This window comes from Mus musculus, chromosome 3, assembly GCF_000001635.26.
Source record: "Mus musculus strain C57BL/6J chromosome 3, GRCm38.p6 C57BL/6J".
Classification (NCBI taxonomy): domain Eukaryota; kingdom Metazoa; phylum Chordata; class Mammalia; order Rodentia; family Muridae; genus Mus; species Mus musculus.
The window spans coordinates 96,692,945-96,711,056 of record NC_000069.6 but is presented as its reverse complement, the minus strand read 5'-3'; the positions used below and the strand labels follow the sequence as shown (position 1 = coordinate 96,711,056).

At 50.5% G+C, this 18,112-nt stretch overlaps 2 protein-coding genes across 13 annotated transcripts; one reads left to right on the top strand and one right to left on the bottom strand.

Moving 5' to 3' along the window:
* The first annotated feature begins 2,140 nt into the window (after positions 1-2,140).
* On the top strand, positions 2,141-5,165 carry Nudt17 (nudix (nucleoside diphosphate linked moiety X)-type motif 17). 6 transcript variants are annotated; one of them, XM_006502316.4, is made up of 8 exons: positions 2,141-2,729; positions 2,921-3,065; positions 3,171-3,247; positions 3,407-3,499; positions 3,757-3,855; positions 4,011-4,147; positions 4,529-4,689; positions 4,814-4,989. In XM_006502316.4, the coding sequence occupies exons 1-7, from the start codon at positions 2,538-2,540 to the stop codon at positions 4,686-4,688; spliced, it is 903 nt and encodes a 300-aa protein (XP_006502379.1). In that variant the 5' UTR covers positions 2,141-2,537; the 3' UTR covers position 4,689; positions 4,814-4,989. The 6 variants fall into 6 exon arrangements, with proteins under 6 accessions (XP_006502379.1, XP_006502380.1, XP_030108762.1 ...); XM_006502317.4 differs by lacking the exon at positions 3,171-3,247 and adding an exon at positions 3,248-3,273 and having other exon boundaries at positions 2,144-2,729; XM_030252902.1 differs by having other exon boundaries at positions 2,148-2,729; positions 3,171-3,273.
* Positions 4,987-14,696, bottom strand: Pias3 (protein inhibitor of activated STAT 3). 7 transcript variants are annotated; one of them, NM_018812.2, is made up of 15 exons: positions 13,862-13,981; positions 11,404-11,637; positions 11,220-11,298; positions 10,980-11,064; positions 10,789-10,839; positions 10,478-10,568; positions 9,637-9,771; positions 9,336-9,441; positions 8,810-8,883; positions 8,540-8,700; positions 7,398-7,531; positions 7,150-7,318; positions 6,865-6,998; positions 6,671-6,708; positions 4,987-6,208 (listed from the first exon to the last, which is right to left on the bottom strand). In NM_018812.2, the coding sequence occupies exons 1-15, from the start codon at positions 13,883-13,885 to the stop codon at positions 5,942-5,944; spliced, it is 1,782 nt and encodes a 593-aa protein (NP_061282.2). In that variant the 5' UTR covers positions 13,886-13,981; the 3' UTR covers positions 4,987-5,941. The 7 variants fall into 7 exon arrangements, 5 of the variants coding, with proteins under 5 accessions (NP_061282.2, NP_666247.1, NP_001159421.1 ...); XM_030252586.1 differs by lacking the exon at positions 13,862-13,981 and adding an exon at positions 14,526-14,696 and having other exon boundaries at positions 5,095-6,208; NM_146135.2 differs by lacking the exon at positions 13,862-13,981 and adding an exon at positions 14,526-14,682 and having other exon boundaries at positions 11,220-11,637.
* Positions 14,697-18,112: the final 3,416 nt, after the last annotated feature.

Genomic DNA, 18,112 nt, shown 5'->3' with positions numbered 1-18,112 from the left:
ATATATACACCACACATACAAAAAGAAGTCCACCACAGCTGGGCATGAAGACACCTGTGATCCCACCAATAAGGATGACGGATGACTGCAAGGTCAAGGCCATCTCGGGCCTCTTGATGAGTTTCAGGCGAGTGGAGGCAATAGAGTGAGAACTTGTCTTAACAAAACACAAGTCAGCCAACCCCATGTTGAAACACCCCTGATTTACTCTTCTTTATGATAAAATATCGTGACCAAAGAACTTGGAGAAGACCCTTATCTGGCCTTACAGTTCCAGAGTGACCAAGCTAGCTCAGTCAACAGGTTCTTCAGGGCAGGAGCAAGAATTAAAGAGAAAAATGACAATTAGACAACACTGTAGCTTGACTCCAGCCAGTTCTCAGGCTGAGGCAGGTTTATTTTTTCCCAATCTGCTTTTGTAGCATTTTAATTACATGTAAGTAATAAGGTCAATTCTGAGTTAAAAAACAAGGCCATAAACAAAGTCCCCTGGTCACTGTTTCTAGGGCTCATCAGGGTGATCAAGACATCTGAGCCTACTTCCCTGTCCTAGCCCAAAATTATATTCTTGCCTGAAGCCTACTTCTTGTTCTAGCCAAAATCAGATTCCTGCCTGAGCTTACCTCCCTGTCCTGCCCATTATCAGATTCCTGCCAAGCGGCACCAAAAGCTCTCCACACAGAGAATCAGAGTTCAAGATTGTGGAATGAAGGCATGGTGGCAGGAGCCGGAAGCCTACCCCAGTGACATCCTCCAGCGAGGCCACACTTCCTAGTCCTCCCACATAGTGCCAGCAATTGGGAATCAAGTGCTCAAATGCCCAAGGGAAGCCGTGAAGCATCCCAGCCTCGCACACTTCTTCCTAAGCAACAATCCCACTTGCTTATGTCTTGTTCACCGAGTTGTAACATTTAACACATGTGCACACGGTGTACACAATGTCAAAGACTGCTGTGGAAGGAAGCAAAATACTCTTTGTTGTTGGTTTGGGGTTTTGTTTTGTTTTTGTGACATGGTCTTGCTCTATGGCTAAGCTAGCCTGGAACTCACTGTAGAGACCAGACTGGCCTCACACTTGCAACGGTCTTCCAGCTTCTGGTGCACATATACTAGGGTTAAAATGTGCACTGCACACCCCGCAAGAAAACCAGTGAGAGTCCATTAGAAAACTAAGTTTTTGCCCTTGCACACAGTTATCAATTGTGATAGCTTCCAGGTTAAGGATGGGGCATGTGTCTACTCCTCAGAGTCATCTGGCTTAGACCTGCACAGGTCCTGTGCATGTAGCCGTCCATAATCTGTGAGTTCATATGTGTGCCAGTCCTGCTGTGTCAGACAGCCTTGTTTGCTTGGTGTCCTCCACCCTCTCCAGCTCTATGATCTCCAGCTCCTCTTCCACAGAGTTTTCTGAGCCCTTAGGGGAGGGGTTTGATACAGAAATCCCATTTAGGACTGAGTGTTCCAAGGTCTCTCACTCTCTGCACATTGCCTAGTTGTGGGTCTCTGTATTTGTTCCCATCTCTGATGATGGCTGAATAGGACACAAACCTAAGAATATACCAGAATGTTGTTAGTAGTCATTTTATTGCCATGTTCCTTTAGCAGATTGTAGTATTTGGTTTCCCCACTAGGTCCATGGCTTACTGGGTCTCAGGTTCTTGGCCATCCCAGGAAGCACTGGGCGAAAACTCCAGCTCATGGAGTAGGCCTTGATTCCAATCAGACAGCGACAACCTGAGGTTCCCCCCTGGACTCACATTATGGAAAGAGGAAACCAACTTTTCTGACCTCCACAGCCTGCCATGGCTGGTGCATGCCCGCCCTTCCCCCACATTGACATAAATAAATGTGATTGGATATTTTAAAGGTAAAAGGTTGTGTCTGCCTTCAAGCTACTCACCATCACTTAATAAGCATGGATGCATGAGGCCCGGGGGTTTGAACCTCAGAACTGCACAAACCGGCCATGTGATGCAGAGGGACATGGAAGCCAGCTAGTCAAAAGGCCAGCCAAGATCAGTTTTGGCTACACACGTTTGAGGCTAGCCTGGGTTACAAGAGACCCTGCTTTATCTAAATAGATAGATAGATAGATAGATAGATAGATAGATAGATAGATAGATAGATAGATAGATAGATAGATAGATAGATAAGCAAGCCTGTTAGTGTATGACTTGGGAGCATAATTAATTTGAGGTGTTCCCTGCTGAGAGGTGAACAGAGGCTTAAGTGAAGGTCAGTCAGCCCTGGGCTGGTGGGGAATAACACGCCAGTCCAGAAATCATTCTGCCTGGAAATTACTGACCAAACAGAGAAGTCAGAAATAACTCTAAAGGAAGTGAGAAACTGGAAGATTTATTTGTGCTTTATGAACATTACACCCAGGGATTGTCCCCAAAAATTATCTAAATTTCCAAGCGGGACTAGAAAGCCTGGCTGGCGTGGGCCGGCCGGAAGCTGCACGCCTCCGCGAGCTGGGCCACCAGGGGGCGCCAGGCAAGCGGTGGCCAGAGCTGCGCGGTGACCAGAGCTGCGCGATGGCTGCCGCACGGTTGCTGTTGCGCCTCGCCGGGCGCCTGGAGTCAGTGAGCTTCACACAGAGCGTGTGTGGACTCCTGGGTGCGGGGCAGAGACCCGGGCCGTGGCACACGCATTGCAGCTTGGAGCGAGGACAGCTTGTCCTCTCTAGCAATCCATTCCCCGGCGCTTCGGAGAGGCTTCCAATCCAGGTTGGGACAGGGAACCAGCAGGGAACGTGAAGGCAGTTTGGGGATGGGACGGGGCGAGTGGCGACAGGCCAGCTCCCACCGTGGGCACCCTTAATTTATGGAAGTGCCATCCTGCTTCCGAAGTCTTAGCCCGGCCAAACCCCTCTTGTCAGAGACCTCTTTTCTGCCCTTTTGCGGCTCTGGACCAGCAGCCTGAGGTCTCCAAGACAGAGCCGCTCACAAATAGAGGTGTGGATCTGGGTGTGGCGGTCATTCTTCAGTCCAGTGACCAGACTGTACTGTTGACCCGAAGGACATGCACTCTCCGCATTTCCCCCAATCTGTGGGTCCCTCCAGGTGAGCACCTACGAACAGGGTCTATGGGAGACAGGTGCCCTTTCCCTCCACAATGTTATTGGGCAGTTTCATACAGTGGTGACCCAACGTCTGTGTCCATAACAGACTTCCTCTGCCCACTGGAGAATGGGGTCCCTGGTGGAAGACAACAACCGTTCACATTGGGCCCACTCCTCTTGCAGGTGGGCACATGGAACCTGATGAGGAGGTACCGGCCTGCCGACCCAACCAAGAAACCTGAGTGGAGTCACCTTGGGTGTGGGCTGAGGGAGGGAGGGACAAAGAAAAGGACTTGGTAGGTTGAGCTTTGGATACTCTGACCGGCTCCCTTTGACTTCCAGATACTGGAGTGTGGATTTCGAGAGCTCTGGGAAGAGTGTGGACTACAGCTGCCCAAGAACCAGTTTTCTTGTGTCCTTCTGGGGTTATGGGAGGTGAGACAGAACGACCCCCAAAGCCCATTGAATAATCCTTGCCTGCCTTGGGCACTGGGAAAAAGTGTGGATGGACTGGAGTCCCCAAGTCATAGCTCTCACTCATGTCCCCCTTACCTGTCACCTACCACCCACTGCTTTGGCTTTGGACCAGCATTTTGTCTTCCTAAAGCCTCTTAACAAAGTCTCAAAGATAGTCGGTTTCTCAATATGCTATATTGGCTTTGTCTGCTCTTGTTGATCTTTTTCTTCTTCAGTCTGCCTACCCTCCTAGGCTGAGCTGGGGCTTCCCCAAATACCATCACCTCATTCTCTACGTACTCGTGATCTCCCAGGAGTCCCAGGAGCAGCTCCAGGTAGGCTTGGCGGTAGGGAAGACGGGACATCTGGCCTGGCTGTGACTGTGAGTAGAAGGGGAGGGAATCAAGCACCAAGCTGCCCTGCCCTGCGCCTGCCTCCTCCCCACCTGTGGCCTCTCCCTTAAGTGAAGAATCAACATGTCTGACCCCAGGCCAGGATCCAAGTAAACCCAAATGAGGTGAATGCTTTTATGTGGCTGGGACCAGATGTAGCGGCAGCTGTGGTTGCCACAGAGGATGGGACAAGGACACCCGGACTTTTCTCCCAGGACCTACCACTCTCTGTCTGGTGAGAACTTTTCCTTTAGCTATCAGCATATGACATACATACATAAGCATGCGTGGGAGGGTGCAGTTTAGAGTTTCGTGTTGTGAAAGAGATTTAGGGAATGAGTTTGTCTACTGATAAATCAAAAGACCATCTGAGATCAAAGACTAAATGTTAAGGGTTTGTGCTCCGACTACTAGCTAGCATTGAAGACCTTGGTTTAAGCCCTTACTCTCCCATAGGACAGAGTCGCTTAAACCTCCTTGAATGTGTTTCCTTTCTGTCAAGTGAGGTTAACACTCACTTGCCTTCTGCAATACTTGGGAGGATTAAACGGCTCAATATACTAAAGTTCGTTGTAAGCTACAAGGCACAACCCAGACAGAAACTGTTATAATCCAGTGCAACCGAACTGAAGGACGATGGAGGAACCCAACCTCTGGTCCTGCCCATGCCCACACTCATGCGGACAACCCCAACCACAGCAGAGGAGGACAAAGAGAGGATCGGCGCTGGAACCAAGTTTGCCCTCCAGCTCTGGTTGCAACATCTGGGCAGATGAGGTAAGGACCGACTTGCGGGTAGCATAGTCTTGGTACCAGATGATGTTTTTAGGGACATCAAAGAAACAAAGAGAAAGCAACTGCTCTTGGCTATGCTTGTGCGAATGCCCACACTCCCTCCCAGGTAAAAGTGACGTCCACACAGACCACAGACCAGCAAAGGAAGCCTGTCAACCCAAGACCTGGGATGTCCTTCGAGATGGAAGGAGAGGCCCTACTCCATAAAGCTGCCCTCTGACTTCCACGTGCAAAACCATGGTGCACGTGCCCGCATACACAGTAATAAACACTTTAAATGTTCTTTTTTTTTTTTTAAGTGAAAGGATGGAACATGGACCCTCTGCCCCACAAACCCTGGGTCTGGAAAGCGAGGTACAACATCCCTTCCCCTCCATGACGCTCACAGAACATTCACAACCTTTATTGTAGGCGAGAACTCTGCTACAACTTTGGGAATAAAAGTAAAATCACATCACAGGGCCTTGGCCCTGAAGGAAGGGGCCTGAGTATTGGGGAGGAGAACACAGAGCCCCCATGTCCCACAAAAGGTGCAAGAGTAATCCAGGCCTGAACACAGGCCACTAGACGCTTCGCCCCTTGGCTGTTTAGCATAAAAACATTGTGAACTTAAATATATAAATAGAGACCCAGGCAGCAGACAGGCCACGCCTTGCTCCCCAGCCCCTGGGAATCACAACTAAGGCCTTGTTTCCTCCTCGAGTCACACTGGGGAGTGAAAGGCAAGGGATTTCATCTTTGGATGCTTTGGAGTTTTCTTATTTATGTACAAAAAAGAAATCTGCAATCCAAAATAGAGTTCTCTGTCCATCTCTGACCTGTCGCCCGACTGTATGGTCAAAGAGAACGGAATGGATGTCAAAGACCAGATATTTGGGTTTGGGTAGGGAACGGAGAGTCTTGGGAGAGGAGGCAGGAAAGTGCCTTTCCCCAAGAGGCTGAAGATCTGGTAAAGGCTAAGGACCCCCTCATCCCTCAGTCCCTATCCCATCTGCCTCCCACTGCCTAGGTTACCATACCCAGAGGAATGTGCCACCATAAAAAGGTTAAATGTTAACCCTGTGAGTACTGGCCTGTTAGGCAGCGATAAGGCCAAAAGCAGGTATCCATGAAGCTCTGGCCTGGCCTTTGGCCAATGACCCCTGAGGGATCAGAGCAGCCAGGGGTTCGGAACCCACAACGTGATCTGCTCAGTGCTGGGGCCAATGGAGATTGATTTCATAATCCAAAAAGCTCAGTCCAAGGAAATGACGTCTGACCGACAGCCAGTCAAAGAGGGACCTGAAGGCAGGGGTCCTCCATGCCCTTCCCTCAAGGAGCTCCCAGGAGCCACAATGCTGCTGACACGACCAGGAGGGGGCGCTGGAGTGGAGCTGCGGTGAGAGCTCCCCAGTGTGGGGGCCAGTGGGCCCAGGAAGTGGGAAGGGGTTCCCCGGTACTGGAAGAAGTGGCCAAGGGTGTCCTGTTCATCTAGCGAAGTGATAACTGAAGGGCCGTAGTGCTGGAGAGATGAAGGGCACAGCTTGACGTGTTGTCTTGACTCAGCACCTCACTCACCTCAGAACCACCTCGTGGGGTACCAGCCCTCAGGGATCATACAGCATTCTTGAGAAGAAAAGCTGGGAACCTCTGCCTCCACCCTACTCCCCCAGACCCTTCTCCTGTGCCTTGCCTTGAGACAGCCCCTTCAGACATCCAGTTCTTGGCCTTGTGGGTGTCTGAAATGTGTGGAACATCCACTAGGGAAGGTTCTGAGTCCGTGTGGGGGTGAGTGAGCAGGAAGAGTGGGGCTACGAAATCACAGGTGTGACTATGGAGTGACGGGGGCAGGGAAAGGACCATGTTCTCCCCTCACAGGAAAGCATTTTTAAATCCCTAGGGACACTGGGCAGGGGAAGAGCACATCATGTGTCTAGAATGGACTCTTCCGAGATCTTGGATCTTCCTAAACATGGCCACTTACCTGACTCTCAGTCTGAAGGAAAGAAAATAAATCTAAACCTGGTAGGAAAAGAAAAATCAAAATCAACTCCCTTCTGACTCCTTCACCACAAGGGGAAAAAAAAATCCCCCTGTCCCTGGGGCTCGGCAAAGAAACAGGTCTGGAGAGGGTGACAGGGAACGACCCTCCCCTCCACCTTAGGGTCAGTGTTCTACCTTGGATGTCAGCCCCCAGTGGGAAGGCAGGTGGGTACTCATGTAGCGGGAGACTAGACAGGAAGTCACTGCCCAGTGTGCCCATTGCAGGGCTCCGCAGCACCGAGGATGGCTGGTGACCAGAGGTCAGGGCTCTGTGAGTGGAGAGAAAGAGCCGGAGAGCTAGCCAAGCGCAGATGCCCCACGTCCCACTCCGCCTGCTCTTCCCTGTCCCAAAGCTCGACCTGTGGCCAGAAGGCAGTTCTGACTTCTGTCCCTCTGCTATGGGAGCAACCTTTCTCATACCCTTTGCTTCCAGGAAGGGCTGGAATGGCCGCTGAGGTGACAGGGCAGTGCTTCTTGGTGGGGGGCAAATCCTCCTCATCTGATGAGCTTTCGATGGTCAAGTCAATGACTTCGACCCTCTTCTTACTCTCTGGCTGAATTCCCTCCTGGACTGCGCTGTACTGGAGACCTGTGGGTGGTTAAGAAGGCTGTCTCAGAGAAAGGGCCAGCCATGACTTAGCTCAATTGGGGAGCAGGGGGTCACTCACCATCCAGCCCATACCCTGGCGGGGGGCAAACCTCTGATGCCTCCTTCTTGGGTTTCATCGGACACCAGGATCCATCTTCCATGAACTGGATCTCATCACAATCCGAACAGGAATTAAGAATTTCCATGAATAAACTAGGGAGGAGGACATGTGGATTCACGAGGCTGGACGCGGCTGGAGCCACCCACGGTGTTCTGACACTCACTTCCTATGCTTTAGTCACCTCATCTGCATCACCCACCCTCCTGGACCTCCCTGAGCTGCTGCTGGGATAGAATACAGCTGGGACTGTAGCTCAGTAACAGAGCACCTGCTTAGCCTGCAGGCTGAGTCTGATCCCTAGCACTGTGGGGGAGAAAGGATGTAAGAGAGCTTCAGAAAGCTCAGGCCCCGCCTTTAATCCCAGCACTTGGGAGGCAGAGGCAGGCAAATTTCTGAGTTCGAGGCCAGCCTGGTCTACAGAGTGAGTTCCAGGACAGCCAGGGCTACACAGAGAAACTCTGTTTCGAAAAAACAAAACCAACCAAAAAAAAAAAAAAAAAAAAAAAAAAAAAGAAGAAGAAGAAAAGAAAAAGAAAAAGCAAGCAAGCTCAGGCCCAGGGTTAAACCTTCCTAAGAGAGAATGTGTGAACCCTAGTAGAGGAAGGGGAAGGGAACTAAGGTCACTTAGGACCAAGAATATCACTTGCTTATTAGGCTAGGGTGAAAGTCTAGCTATATAAGTACATCCAGGACCTCAAAAACAAAACAACAAAAAAAAAAATCCTTATTTCATCAATCTAATAAATGCTTTTGTAATAGGAAAAATGAAGAGGAGCCCAGCCACTATGCTCTGTGGGAAGGTCGGGTAGTTGTCAGCAATGCCGTGGAACAATTCAATGCACTGCTCTGTCACCTACTCATGTGACCTTCTGCCCTAGGTTCCTTTCCTCATCGATCGTGACGGCACCTATGTCGTGGGGCTATCATGAGGACTGATGAGAAAATGCATTCAGGGTGCTGAAGTCCTTAATGTCACACACATGGTGGATGGTAGAGGAGATGGAGGGGGTGAAAGCTGTGATTTATGGGAAGTAAGCCATAAAGAGGGGAGGGAGGCCTTAGTGACCGTCCTAGGAGAGAGGGAAGCTGAAGAGCCCTACCCATCAATAATCAGCGACTCATAGGGAGCCTTCTTGTCACACACAGGACACGTCCATGTCGGCTTCTTCTCATTCATCTGTAGATAAAGGGCAGCATCGAAACTCTGCAGATGGGCACAGGTGAGGGCACGACACGGGACAGTCAGGCGCATCTTCCCTAGCTGAGGAGAGGAGAGTTCACGCTAGCAAACCTTGCTCTAGTATCCAGAGAAACCCTCTTCAGAATGTAACCCAACCCCCCTCCCACTTCCTATCCCGCCTCGTACCCACCGGGCACATGAGTGACACCCGGAGACTTGTAGTAGCCACTTCACTGTCGGGGTCAGCAGTCAGTTTCTCCTTGACTAAAACAAGAGCAGGGCTAGGGGTCAGCAAGGCCAGCAGCAGCCTGGCAGCAGACAGCCCCAGCTGACAGCAGCTGGGTAGAGGCGGGGACTCATGGTATATCACAGGAGTGGAGAAGAGATGTCTGCGTCCCTGAAGATGCTTAGACAATGCAAGGTAAACCATGGGCTACATTAGGGATGATCTAGATGGGAGGGAAGCATCATGGGAAGATCAGATGGAATGAACATCAGGGCTTTTCAGTACAGAGAACTCAGATCTTAGTAGGGTGGGATTAGAGCCTTTGAGATACAAAGCTGTTGTGTGATTGGCAATGCAAGCTCTTCCCACTCCTCAGCTGAGACTGAGGAGAAAACCAGGGAGACCATATGAAAGAGCTGTTCCTGATAAAGCCTGGAGGACGGCAGGAAGCCCTGAGCCCAAGCGGAAGGAGGAAAGAACGGTAACTCACTCAGTGCCCGGGAATGGTCTGGATTCCGGATCCCCTTGGCTCTGAGTTTTTGTAGAAGGGTCCCTGCAGTCAATTGCCTCACCAGGTACACGGACAAGGAGTAATTCTACTTGGGGAAGGGAGAGGGACCATTAGCTTCTGCTTCCCAAGCCGCCTCTTTCCCCATAGCCTTTGTCTCGCAGAGACCAGAGATGGTAGCCTTTATCAGAGAGGCCTACGAAGAGCAAGATGAATCCCCAACCCAAAACTAGATGGCTCCCTGTAGCCTCTCTGCGGGCCTTACAGCCTCAGATATGCTCACCCGTCCAAACTCAGATGACCAATTAACTACGATGGTGTTGGGGACAGTGGCTGAGAGTCGAGCCAAGGGTGTGATGTTGATCGGACGGCTGGGCCTCTTGGGCTCAGCTCCATTCTTGGTTGGAGGGAGGTAACCCTGAGGAAAGGAGGGATTTGTTAGTGGAGAGGGAGCACTGGGAGGGGTTCAACTCTAACAACAGAATTCTGGTCTCAGATTACTCTCTGGGGGGGAGGTCAGCTCACACACTAGCAAATGAATAGGAATCTGCTGCACAACAAGGCCCTCATGGGGCCAGGCTGTGTAAGGGGTTCACTTGAGGGGTAAAAGGGGGAGTTTATTGACCAAGGAACTAGGAACCCAGTCACTGAGTCCCATGGGTCCACTTCATCTGCTGTCACCTTTTAGAGGTCTTTTCTAAACCTTTGTATTAAACTGGTGTCCCTCTCCTGGGTTCTGACAAAAATTATTCAGTCCTATTTTATTTCACTCATATTTTTTTATTCTTTGAGAGTATCATACAGTGTGTTTTGATCCTATTCACCCGGTCCTCAATTCATCCCAGAGCCACCTCTCTTTTCCATGCACCCAACTTTGAGCCGCCTCCCTCTTATTAACATATCAAGTACAGTTTGTATTATCTATATACTCTTAGATAGGTGGCCTATCACAGGAGCACGGTCGACCTACTCGTCAGCCCTATTTTAATAATCTCTAGATTATACTGATTTCCTCAATAAACTGAGCAACTACTACGTGCCAGGCACTACTCTAAGCAGTTCTTTTCATAAGAGGTTTTTACTTAACATTTATCCGCTGCCAAAGGGAAAGACTCTTTACCTACCGGCAGGGGGCAGAGTTTCCCATTAACCTTAACAAAGAGGTTAGGGGGGAAATAGTCCTCCTGAGGGCAGCTGGTCTCACAGAGACAGAATCTGGCGAGAAAGGACAGATGAGTGGGGTAAGTGGCAGTTTTCTGAGGTGAATCTAGCACTAAAGAAAACTCCAGAAAAAAAGGAAAAAAGAAAATCAGTCATAGTTATTTGTAGCCATCAGCATCCAGAAAAGTCTCGGGCCAGAGTGGACTGGGGCTGGGGAGGAGGAGGATGCCCCCCCCCCTTGTCCAGCACCCGCCCTTAATAAGACGCAATTCACCTGAGCTGCACTTGTATGGTGTAATCACACTTGGCTCCTGGCAGAACCTCCCTGCAACAAAGAAGAGCGATGTCAGTTCAGAGGGTGAGCAGAAGCTGTCCAGGGCACAGAGAGGAGACAGGCAAAAGAACGAGACAACACAGGACAGAGAGGACAGTCCCCAGGGACAAGGCAGAGGATGAGAGATGTACCTGGACGTGAGAATCTGCTGCAGCTGCTGGGGAGTGAGCGCGAAGGTGAAGTGGGCTTCCTCGAACCTCTGGCTGGAGGTGGACGCTGCGAACACAAAGACACAGTTAATCCCAAGCCCGCGCCTGAGAAGCTTCCGGCTTCCATCCCGTAGTGCCGATCCTACAAGGGTAAAACCTAAGAGGAAACACTCCAGCCTGAGCCAGAATCCAGAAAGCCTGAGGGAGCATAGTCAGCCATACCAAGGGTGGTGGGTCGGATGAGCTCCCCATAGACTTCATAGAAGGGCAGTGGCTTCATGGTGACATCGGGGTGCACAGGCTGCGGCAGAGGAGGATGCATGTCCACCTCACGCTTAGGGCCTAGCAAGGTGCCAGGGGTCAGAAGGGTGGGAGGGATGGGAGCAAGGGGGCCGGGGGAGCCTACAGGAGAGGTGCCAGGGGGCAAAGAAAGCAAGGAGAGATCAGAAGGCCCCAGGGTCTTCCGGGGAAAGCGCCTGCGATAAAGTTCTTTGATCTTCATCTGGACGCTGGGGGCGCAGCTAGACTTGAGGAGGTGCAGGGCCTTGGCCAGCAGCTCGTGTTTCCGCCCACTCTTGTTCCTGCCAGCGAAGCCGAGGAGCACCTGGAGCTCAGACACTCGGAAACTCATCACCATGTGCTGCGGGGAAGAGCACAGAAACGATCCGGCTTCAAAAGGGCCTGTCCTGCTGGTGACATGGAAGCTGAGCTACTGGGCGGCAGTGCCGCTCCTCTCGGTCCCCAGTGTTGAAAAGTGCTCTAAAGCTAGTGTACCACCTCTGAGTACCTCTGACCTGACAAGCTGAACCCACAAGCACCACCTAGCCCCCATCCCTACCCCTAATCCAGAGATTCCCTTAAGCTGATTATTGTCTCTCAGGGCTCAGACTCTCAGAGCCCTAGCCTCCTGGGAAAAAGATAGGACACAAGGAAGGAGAGGATTCAGGGCAGACAGCCCATGAGAGAGTGGCCAGGTGACAAGAGGATTGTATCCCACGGCCACCTCCCTATCACCTGATCCATCCTGTTCTCCCCGTGCTTCTGAATTGAAACTTTTTAAAGTCAGGGCTTTAAGCCAGAGTTCAACACTCCATCATCATCATCATCACCACCATCATCATCATCATCCACACCTTTTCATTGCCTACATGCCCATACTCCTTTAGTCTTGTTTACTAGAAGATAGCTACCAAAATGTGTAGGGGAGAAGTCCCCAAGTCTCAGTAATTGGCCAGACTTACTCCATCTGTCAGTGATCGCTAATTTCTCTGCCAGTGAAATGAGCCAATTCAAGCCAAATTAGATTAGATTAAAGGTAAATTTGCCGGGCGTGGTGGCGCACGCCTTTAATCCCAGCACTCGGAAGGCAGAGGTAGGCGGATTTCTGGGTTCCAGGCTAGCCTGGTCTACAAAGTGAGTTCCAGGACAGCCAAGGCTACACAGAGAAACCCTGTCTCGAAAAAAACAAAAAAACAAAAAAAAACAAAAACAAAAAAAAAGTTAAGTTTATTAGGAAGCTGTCCTAAGGGAATCGCCATAGGGTGGAGGAAAGGGGGGGGGAACGCACAAAATGTCTGGATTATATAGGGAAGAACCTTGGGGGAAGGGCAGCCCAGCCCCTGGGCTGGAAAGTTTAGGGTTGAGGCCTTAGAATGCCAGGTAGGGACTGAGGGATGCTGGGAGAACCTGGAGGCCAGGGCTGCTTTGAGATGTAAAATATGCACCTCAGCCCCCTTGTCCTGGGGTCTGAAACCAAACAGTCCAGAACTACCATCTTCCTTCTTTCTCTCATACATGGTATATTCATAGATAGCCACCAGGGTGGGAACCAAGGCAAACTTCTCAACAGAGACCCCAAGAGAATGAGAATGGGGTCTGTGAACCAAAGCACAGAAGTCAGCTCTTAAACGTGGATGGCCCAATGGCTAGAACTCAGGCTTACTCGGGACAAGGATGGGGCGAAGCCAGAAGATGGGGGAATGAAGGTCTAAGGTTCTGTAGGATATCTTCTGGTGTGGTTCCTTGGAGACTGTGTTGTGGTGGGGCAAGATCTCTCTCCTTCTAGGGCTCCCTTCTGTGAATGTCTAGAAGACCTAGTCACGGGTGGACCATTAGCTCTCCCAAGTTCTTTTCCTCCTGGTCTCCTTTTCAGGAATGTGATGAAAACCTTGTCCTTCTCTCTACCTTTCCATCCTTGGCTCCTCCTACTTGTTTTTATTTCTCCACTGGCTCAATAACTTTTTTTCTATCCAGTGGTTCACACTTCTCTACCTCTCCAACCACAGGACCTCATTAGGACAGTTCCTTACTCTAAGCCTCCAGGATGCTCCTGCCTCATCTCTTAAGGTACGCTCCTGTACAGCCCCGCCCCCTTACGTCTCAGCCCCCCTATCGGTACTGCCCAAGGCTCGGATGCCCACAGCAGCCCCAAGCCTAAGCTTCAGGTCCCCGGGAGCTTGATAACATCTGGTCCTCGGGTCCCATCCCTACGGCTCCCCCTCACTGTCACACCTCTTGGCCTGATGGACTCACCCCTACGCCTCTAGAGGAGCTTTCCCTCGCCCGCCTGTACCCTGCAACTACCTACTACTAAAAGCGGCTACGGCCCCGCGTCCCCGCCCCTTGTGCCTCGGCCCTCCGGGGCGACAATTCCCCCCTCCGCCCCACCCCTGCATCTGCCCTGCGGCCCCGCCCCCGGGGCGCCACCGCAGCCCCTTTTCGCGGCCGCTGCCCGCGCATCCCTGTAGCCAGTCCCTGCCACGTCGCCCGCACCCACCCCATCCCGCTGCGCCCAGCCTGGTCGCCTCCCCGCCTCAGCGGGCAGCCGAGCGAGTCCTGCTGGGGCTGGGGGAGGGGGCCGGTACCTTTAACTCGCCCAGCTCCGCCATCTTGAGACATCGCAGGCGCCCCAGCCCGAGCCGGAGCTCAGGCCCAGGGACCGGCGCAAACTCTCCGCCCCAGCGCCGGCCGCAAAGGCCGCCTGCTCCGCCCCGTCCGGCCCCCTACACCTCCCCTTCCCGGCCCCGCCCGCCGGGCTCCGGACCGCCGCCGGCCTCGCCCCTTCTCCTGCAGCCGGATGGCCGGGGCAAGTCTCCCGGCGGCGGGAGACACGGTGGCCCCGCAGGGAGTGTGCAGCCCGGGGATCTCGGGGCCCTGCGGGTAACGACGAGAAGGCGGACCCGAAGGGATGGGCTTTTAGGCAGCCAAGGATACTTGAAAGATGGAGGGAAAGTATCCGGAACTGCCGGAGCTCCGAGGGATGGGGGAGGGGCGGCGAAGTTGGAGCCCCTGTCCCCCGGAGATCTCCGCCGCAAGTTTAGTTAGCGAAATCCCAGAGTCCCGCCAACTCTGAAAGTGATGCTCTCCTGTCCTTTTTGGGGGAAGTTGGGGACTTGCGAACTGTTGGAGACGGCTGTTCCGAATTCTTCACCTCCCCCGAACACAGCAATTACAAGCTTAGGTCCTGCTAGCGCCATACGACTCAAGGCTTGACAGGCAACAAAGTTGGGTGCGGAAAGCAGGACTTACCCGCAGAGTTGCGGGGGTGAGCCCCGGTGCAGAAAGGGCTCGCGCAGCTCCGGCAGTCTGCTGCACGGCTGGAGTTCAGTCGGGCAGCTGGACGCTGCAGCCGCAGCACCGCCCGGGCCTGAGCTCCGCCCGGCCAAGCGTTGCTGCTGGGGCCGCCCCCTCCAGGGTAAGCCCGCCAGGACCTCGGAGAGGGGAGAGGGGCGGAGCCCAGGAGCCGGGCGGGAGTTATTAACTCCTCTGAGCGCTGAGGAGAGAAGAGATTCTGGGCATTCAAAGTTTGAGTAGTCCTTTGATCCCTTGCGGGAGGGAGTGTAGAGCCTGGACTGGGCTGGACTGGGACTATGTGCATTGGGACTCTGGTTGTTTAGAAAGGTTATAGGATGAGATCTCCATCTATCTGGGGGAAAACCTGGGCTACAAATGGAAAATAAGCAGCCCAATCCCTACAGATAACCCTCTATCTCCCAACCTCCAAATATGCTTTCAGTAACTAGGGATCCCACAGTTGGTGAACACAAGGAGATACAGGTACAGAAGACACACTTCTGCCCCTCTTTAAAGTGCCTACTTCCTCCTCCAAAGCTTTGGACCCTCCAAAGGGCCCTGTTTCAACCAAGTTGGTCACTTAACCTGACGATTTGAGTAGTTCATTTCTTTGTTTGTTTGTTTGTTTGTTTGTTTTTCGAGACAGGGTTTCTCTGTGTAGCCCTGGCTGTCCTGGAACTCACTCTGTAGACCAGGCTGGTCTCGAACTCAGAAATCCACCTATCTCTGCCTCCCGAGTGCTGGGATTAAAGGCATGAGCCACCACTGCCTGGCTGAGTAGTTCATTTCTATATCTATAAAGATAGCTACTTTAAGGCACTGTTCCTTATACTAGTTATCGTAAAAACTCCACATTTTATAGTTGTTTGGGGCCTCAGGGATAATGTCATTTGTCCAGTAAATATTTGTAAAGGGGGGAGGTAAATATTAAAGTGGCAATCAGGGATTGCTAGGTGCTGAGGGCTTAAAACCATTCGAAAGCTCAGTCTGGCATCAGAGGCAAGTTGTACAACAAACATGCAAAATAATAAAAAGCTCTAGTAAATACTAGGAATAATCTCATTTAGTTTAAGCCTTCAGTGTAATCCTTTCCATGAGCCCCAACCTAAGCTGCAGGCCATAAAGTGCTAACAATATTTCTAGTGCCTGTTAATTATACTTGACTACTTCCTGGTTTTGTTCCTAGGGAAATAACCACCCTCTCCTAACACTGGGGATTGGGGAAGGGAGTTGTTGCTTGCTGTTTGAAATGATGGGCCCCTCAAGCTAAATTTAGGCTTAAGTACTTGGCCCTAAATCTCATCTGCAGCTCCCCGCATGCTAATCAGGCCCTGGTACTTGTCTGTTCTGGGGATAGAACCTCAGACTTTGTGCACTGGGATGTTGGCACAGCCAGCTGAGCTCATTGCCAACCATATTGTTTTGTTTCTTCTTACACTTGATATTGTTTTTGCCCCAGACATTTTTGTGACTCCAGACCAGTAAATGGGCATATCAAGATAAGTATATGGGGGCTGGAGAGATGGCTTGGTGGTTAAGAGCACCGAGCTCTTTCAGAGGTCCTGAGTTCAAGTCCCAGCAACCACATTGTGTGACTGGTGACTCACAACTATCTGTACTGGGATCTGATTCCCTTCTCTGGCTCGCAGGTTTAGATGCAGATAGAGCATTCATATACATAAAATAAATAAATCTTTTAAAAAATAAGCATATAAGTCAGGTATTTACTGACTATAAACCATAAAGATTTTTCTAATTCTTTGGTATACATATAACTTCATCATGCATTAAAGATGAAAGCAGTCATGTGTGGTGGAACACACCATCCATAAAATGCCAATTTTTTTGATGAAACTCAAAAACTCAAAAGAGCAATTTTTTTAAAAAGCCAAACTTTCTAACAATGCAATCCAAACATACATTAATTTGATGACACATTCTAGGGAGTTATGATAGGAAAGTATTTAAAATACTTATTTTCCATAAGTAAGCTATTATATCTTTATAAGAATAGAAACTTTTTATGGACAGTTTTAAAAAACCCATTGTCATTCATAAACAGTAGTCTTGAGTCTGAACTAGGATGTTTCAGACAGTGTTCGTTGGCACTACCTGTCATGATGGCGTGTTCAGTACAAAGTGCTTCCAATACTGGAAATCTGAGTATATCAATTAAACCTCAACAAAGCTATAAAAATGTACTACAGAAAACCAGCCTCTTCTTAATTCTTAGTAATTTAATGAAAGAGAATCTCCTTAAAATAATCAATTTGAAAGTTGGACATAGAGGGAGAAGAATCTGTGGTCAGGGTGCAAAATAAATAAATAATAAAATGTTTAAAAAGAAAGAAACAAAGTTGGGCATGGCTCACATCTGAAATCCCCACATGCCAACGGCAGGCAAATCAATCAAGTTTGAATACAGCCTGGGCTGCTTGATGAGTTCCACTCCAGCCAAGACTAGATGGCAAGACCCAGTCTTAAAACAAAATTAAAAATAAAAATGAGCCAGATATGGTAACACATGCCCTTTAATCCTAGTACTTGGGAGACAGAGACAGGTAGATCTCTGTGATTTCAAGGCCAGCCTGCTCTACACGGTAGTACTATATTGTGAAATCCTGTCTCAAAAAAAAAAAAAAAAAAAAAATTGGAGCACTTGGGAGATGAAGGCATGAAGATCAAGAGTTCAAGGCCAAGCCAGATATGGTGGAGGACCTTCAATCCTAGTTCTCCACAGATAAGGCAGGTAGATCTCTGTGAGTCCAAGATCAGCCTGGTCTATGTAGCATGTTCCAGGACAGCCAGGACTACATTAAAAAAAAAAAAAAAAAAAAGTTAAAGGCCAGCCTGAACTACAAGAAACCCTGGGAGCTGGGACAGTAAGATGGCTCAGTCAATAAAGGTGCCTGATGACTGGAACCCATTCTCCACATGGCAAAAGGAGAGAACTAACTTCCAAGAGCTGTCCTCAGACCTCCACGCCAGCCAGCCGGGTAGAGAACAGCACTTCCTGCACTTGCGGAGAGCCAGAGCTCACTTCCCAGCACTCACAGCCACCTGACACTCCAGCGCCAGGAGACCCAGCACCTTCTCCCGACCTCTGTGGGCACCTGTACATGTACGCGTCGGGAATAGAAGGAGCATCAGGATTACGGTAGCAAGCAGGCACGGCAACTATGAAACCAAGGAGCATCACTCTTTGGGTTTGACGTTGACAGTTTAGGGGACTGTACAGGTATAGTTATGTCAGGAGCAGTCTACTCCATTGTGAGAATCACTGACCACTCTCTAGCTGCCATCTTGGGATCAGCTCAAGGCCTGCTTTTCGTGACCAAAACTACTTCCTGACATACTTGAACTTAGTCAAGTGGGACTCTCCCTCTCTGGATCTTTCTCTCTGCATTTTCTTGGTTTTCCCACCAATACTTCCGAATATAACGAATGCACCGATTCTTGATAATCTCTAGTGACTGAGAGGAAGGGGGGAAATATTCTATTCCTCTTAAGAGAAATTCTTGAACCCTTTCAGTGCCGTCCTC

What these genes read in the sequence shown, in the direction of transcription:
- Pias3 (NM_001165949.1), bottom strand. Translation starts at nt 13,885, where the DNA reads ATGGCGGAGCTGGGCGAGTTAAAG. An exon ending in CGGAGCTGGGCGAGTTAAAG is followed by an intron (nt 11,638 to 13,861) that starts GTACCGGCCCCC and finishes TCTTCCCCGCAG; the next exon opens with CACATGGTGATGAGTTTCCG. An exon ending in CATCCGACCCACCACCCTTG is followed by an intron (nt 11,065 to 11,219) that starts GTATGGCTGACT and finishes TTGTGTTCGCAG; the next exon opens with CGTCCACCTCCAGCCAGAGG.
- Nudt17 (NM_001162925.1), top strand. Translation starts at nt 2,538, where the DNA reads ATGGCTGCCGCACGGTTGCTGTTGCGCCTCGCCGGGCGCCTGGAGTCA. An exon ending in CGGAGAGGCTTCCAATCCAG is followed by an intron (nt 2,730 to 2,881) that starts GTTGGGACAGGG and finishes CCCTCTTGTCAG; the next exon opens with AGACCTCTTTTCTGCCCTTT. An exon ending in TCCTTCTGGGGTTATGGGAG is followed by an intron (nt 3,500 to 3,756) that starts GTGAGACAGAAC and finishes TTTCTTCTTCAG; the next exon opens with TCTGCCTACCCTCCTAGGCT.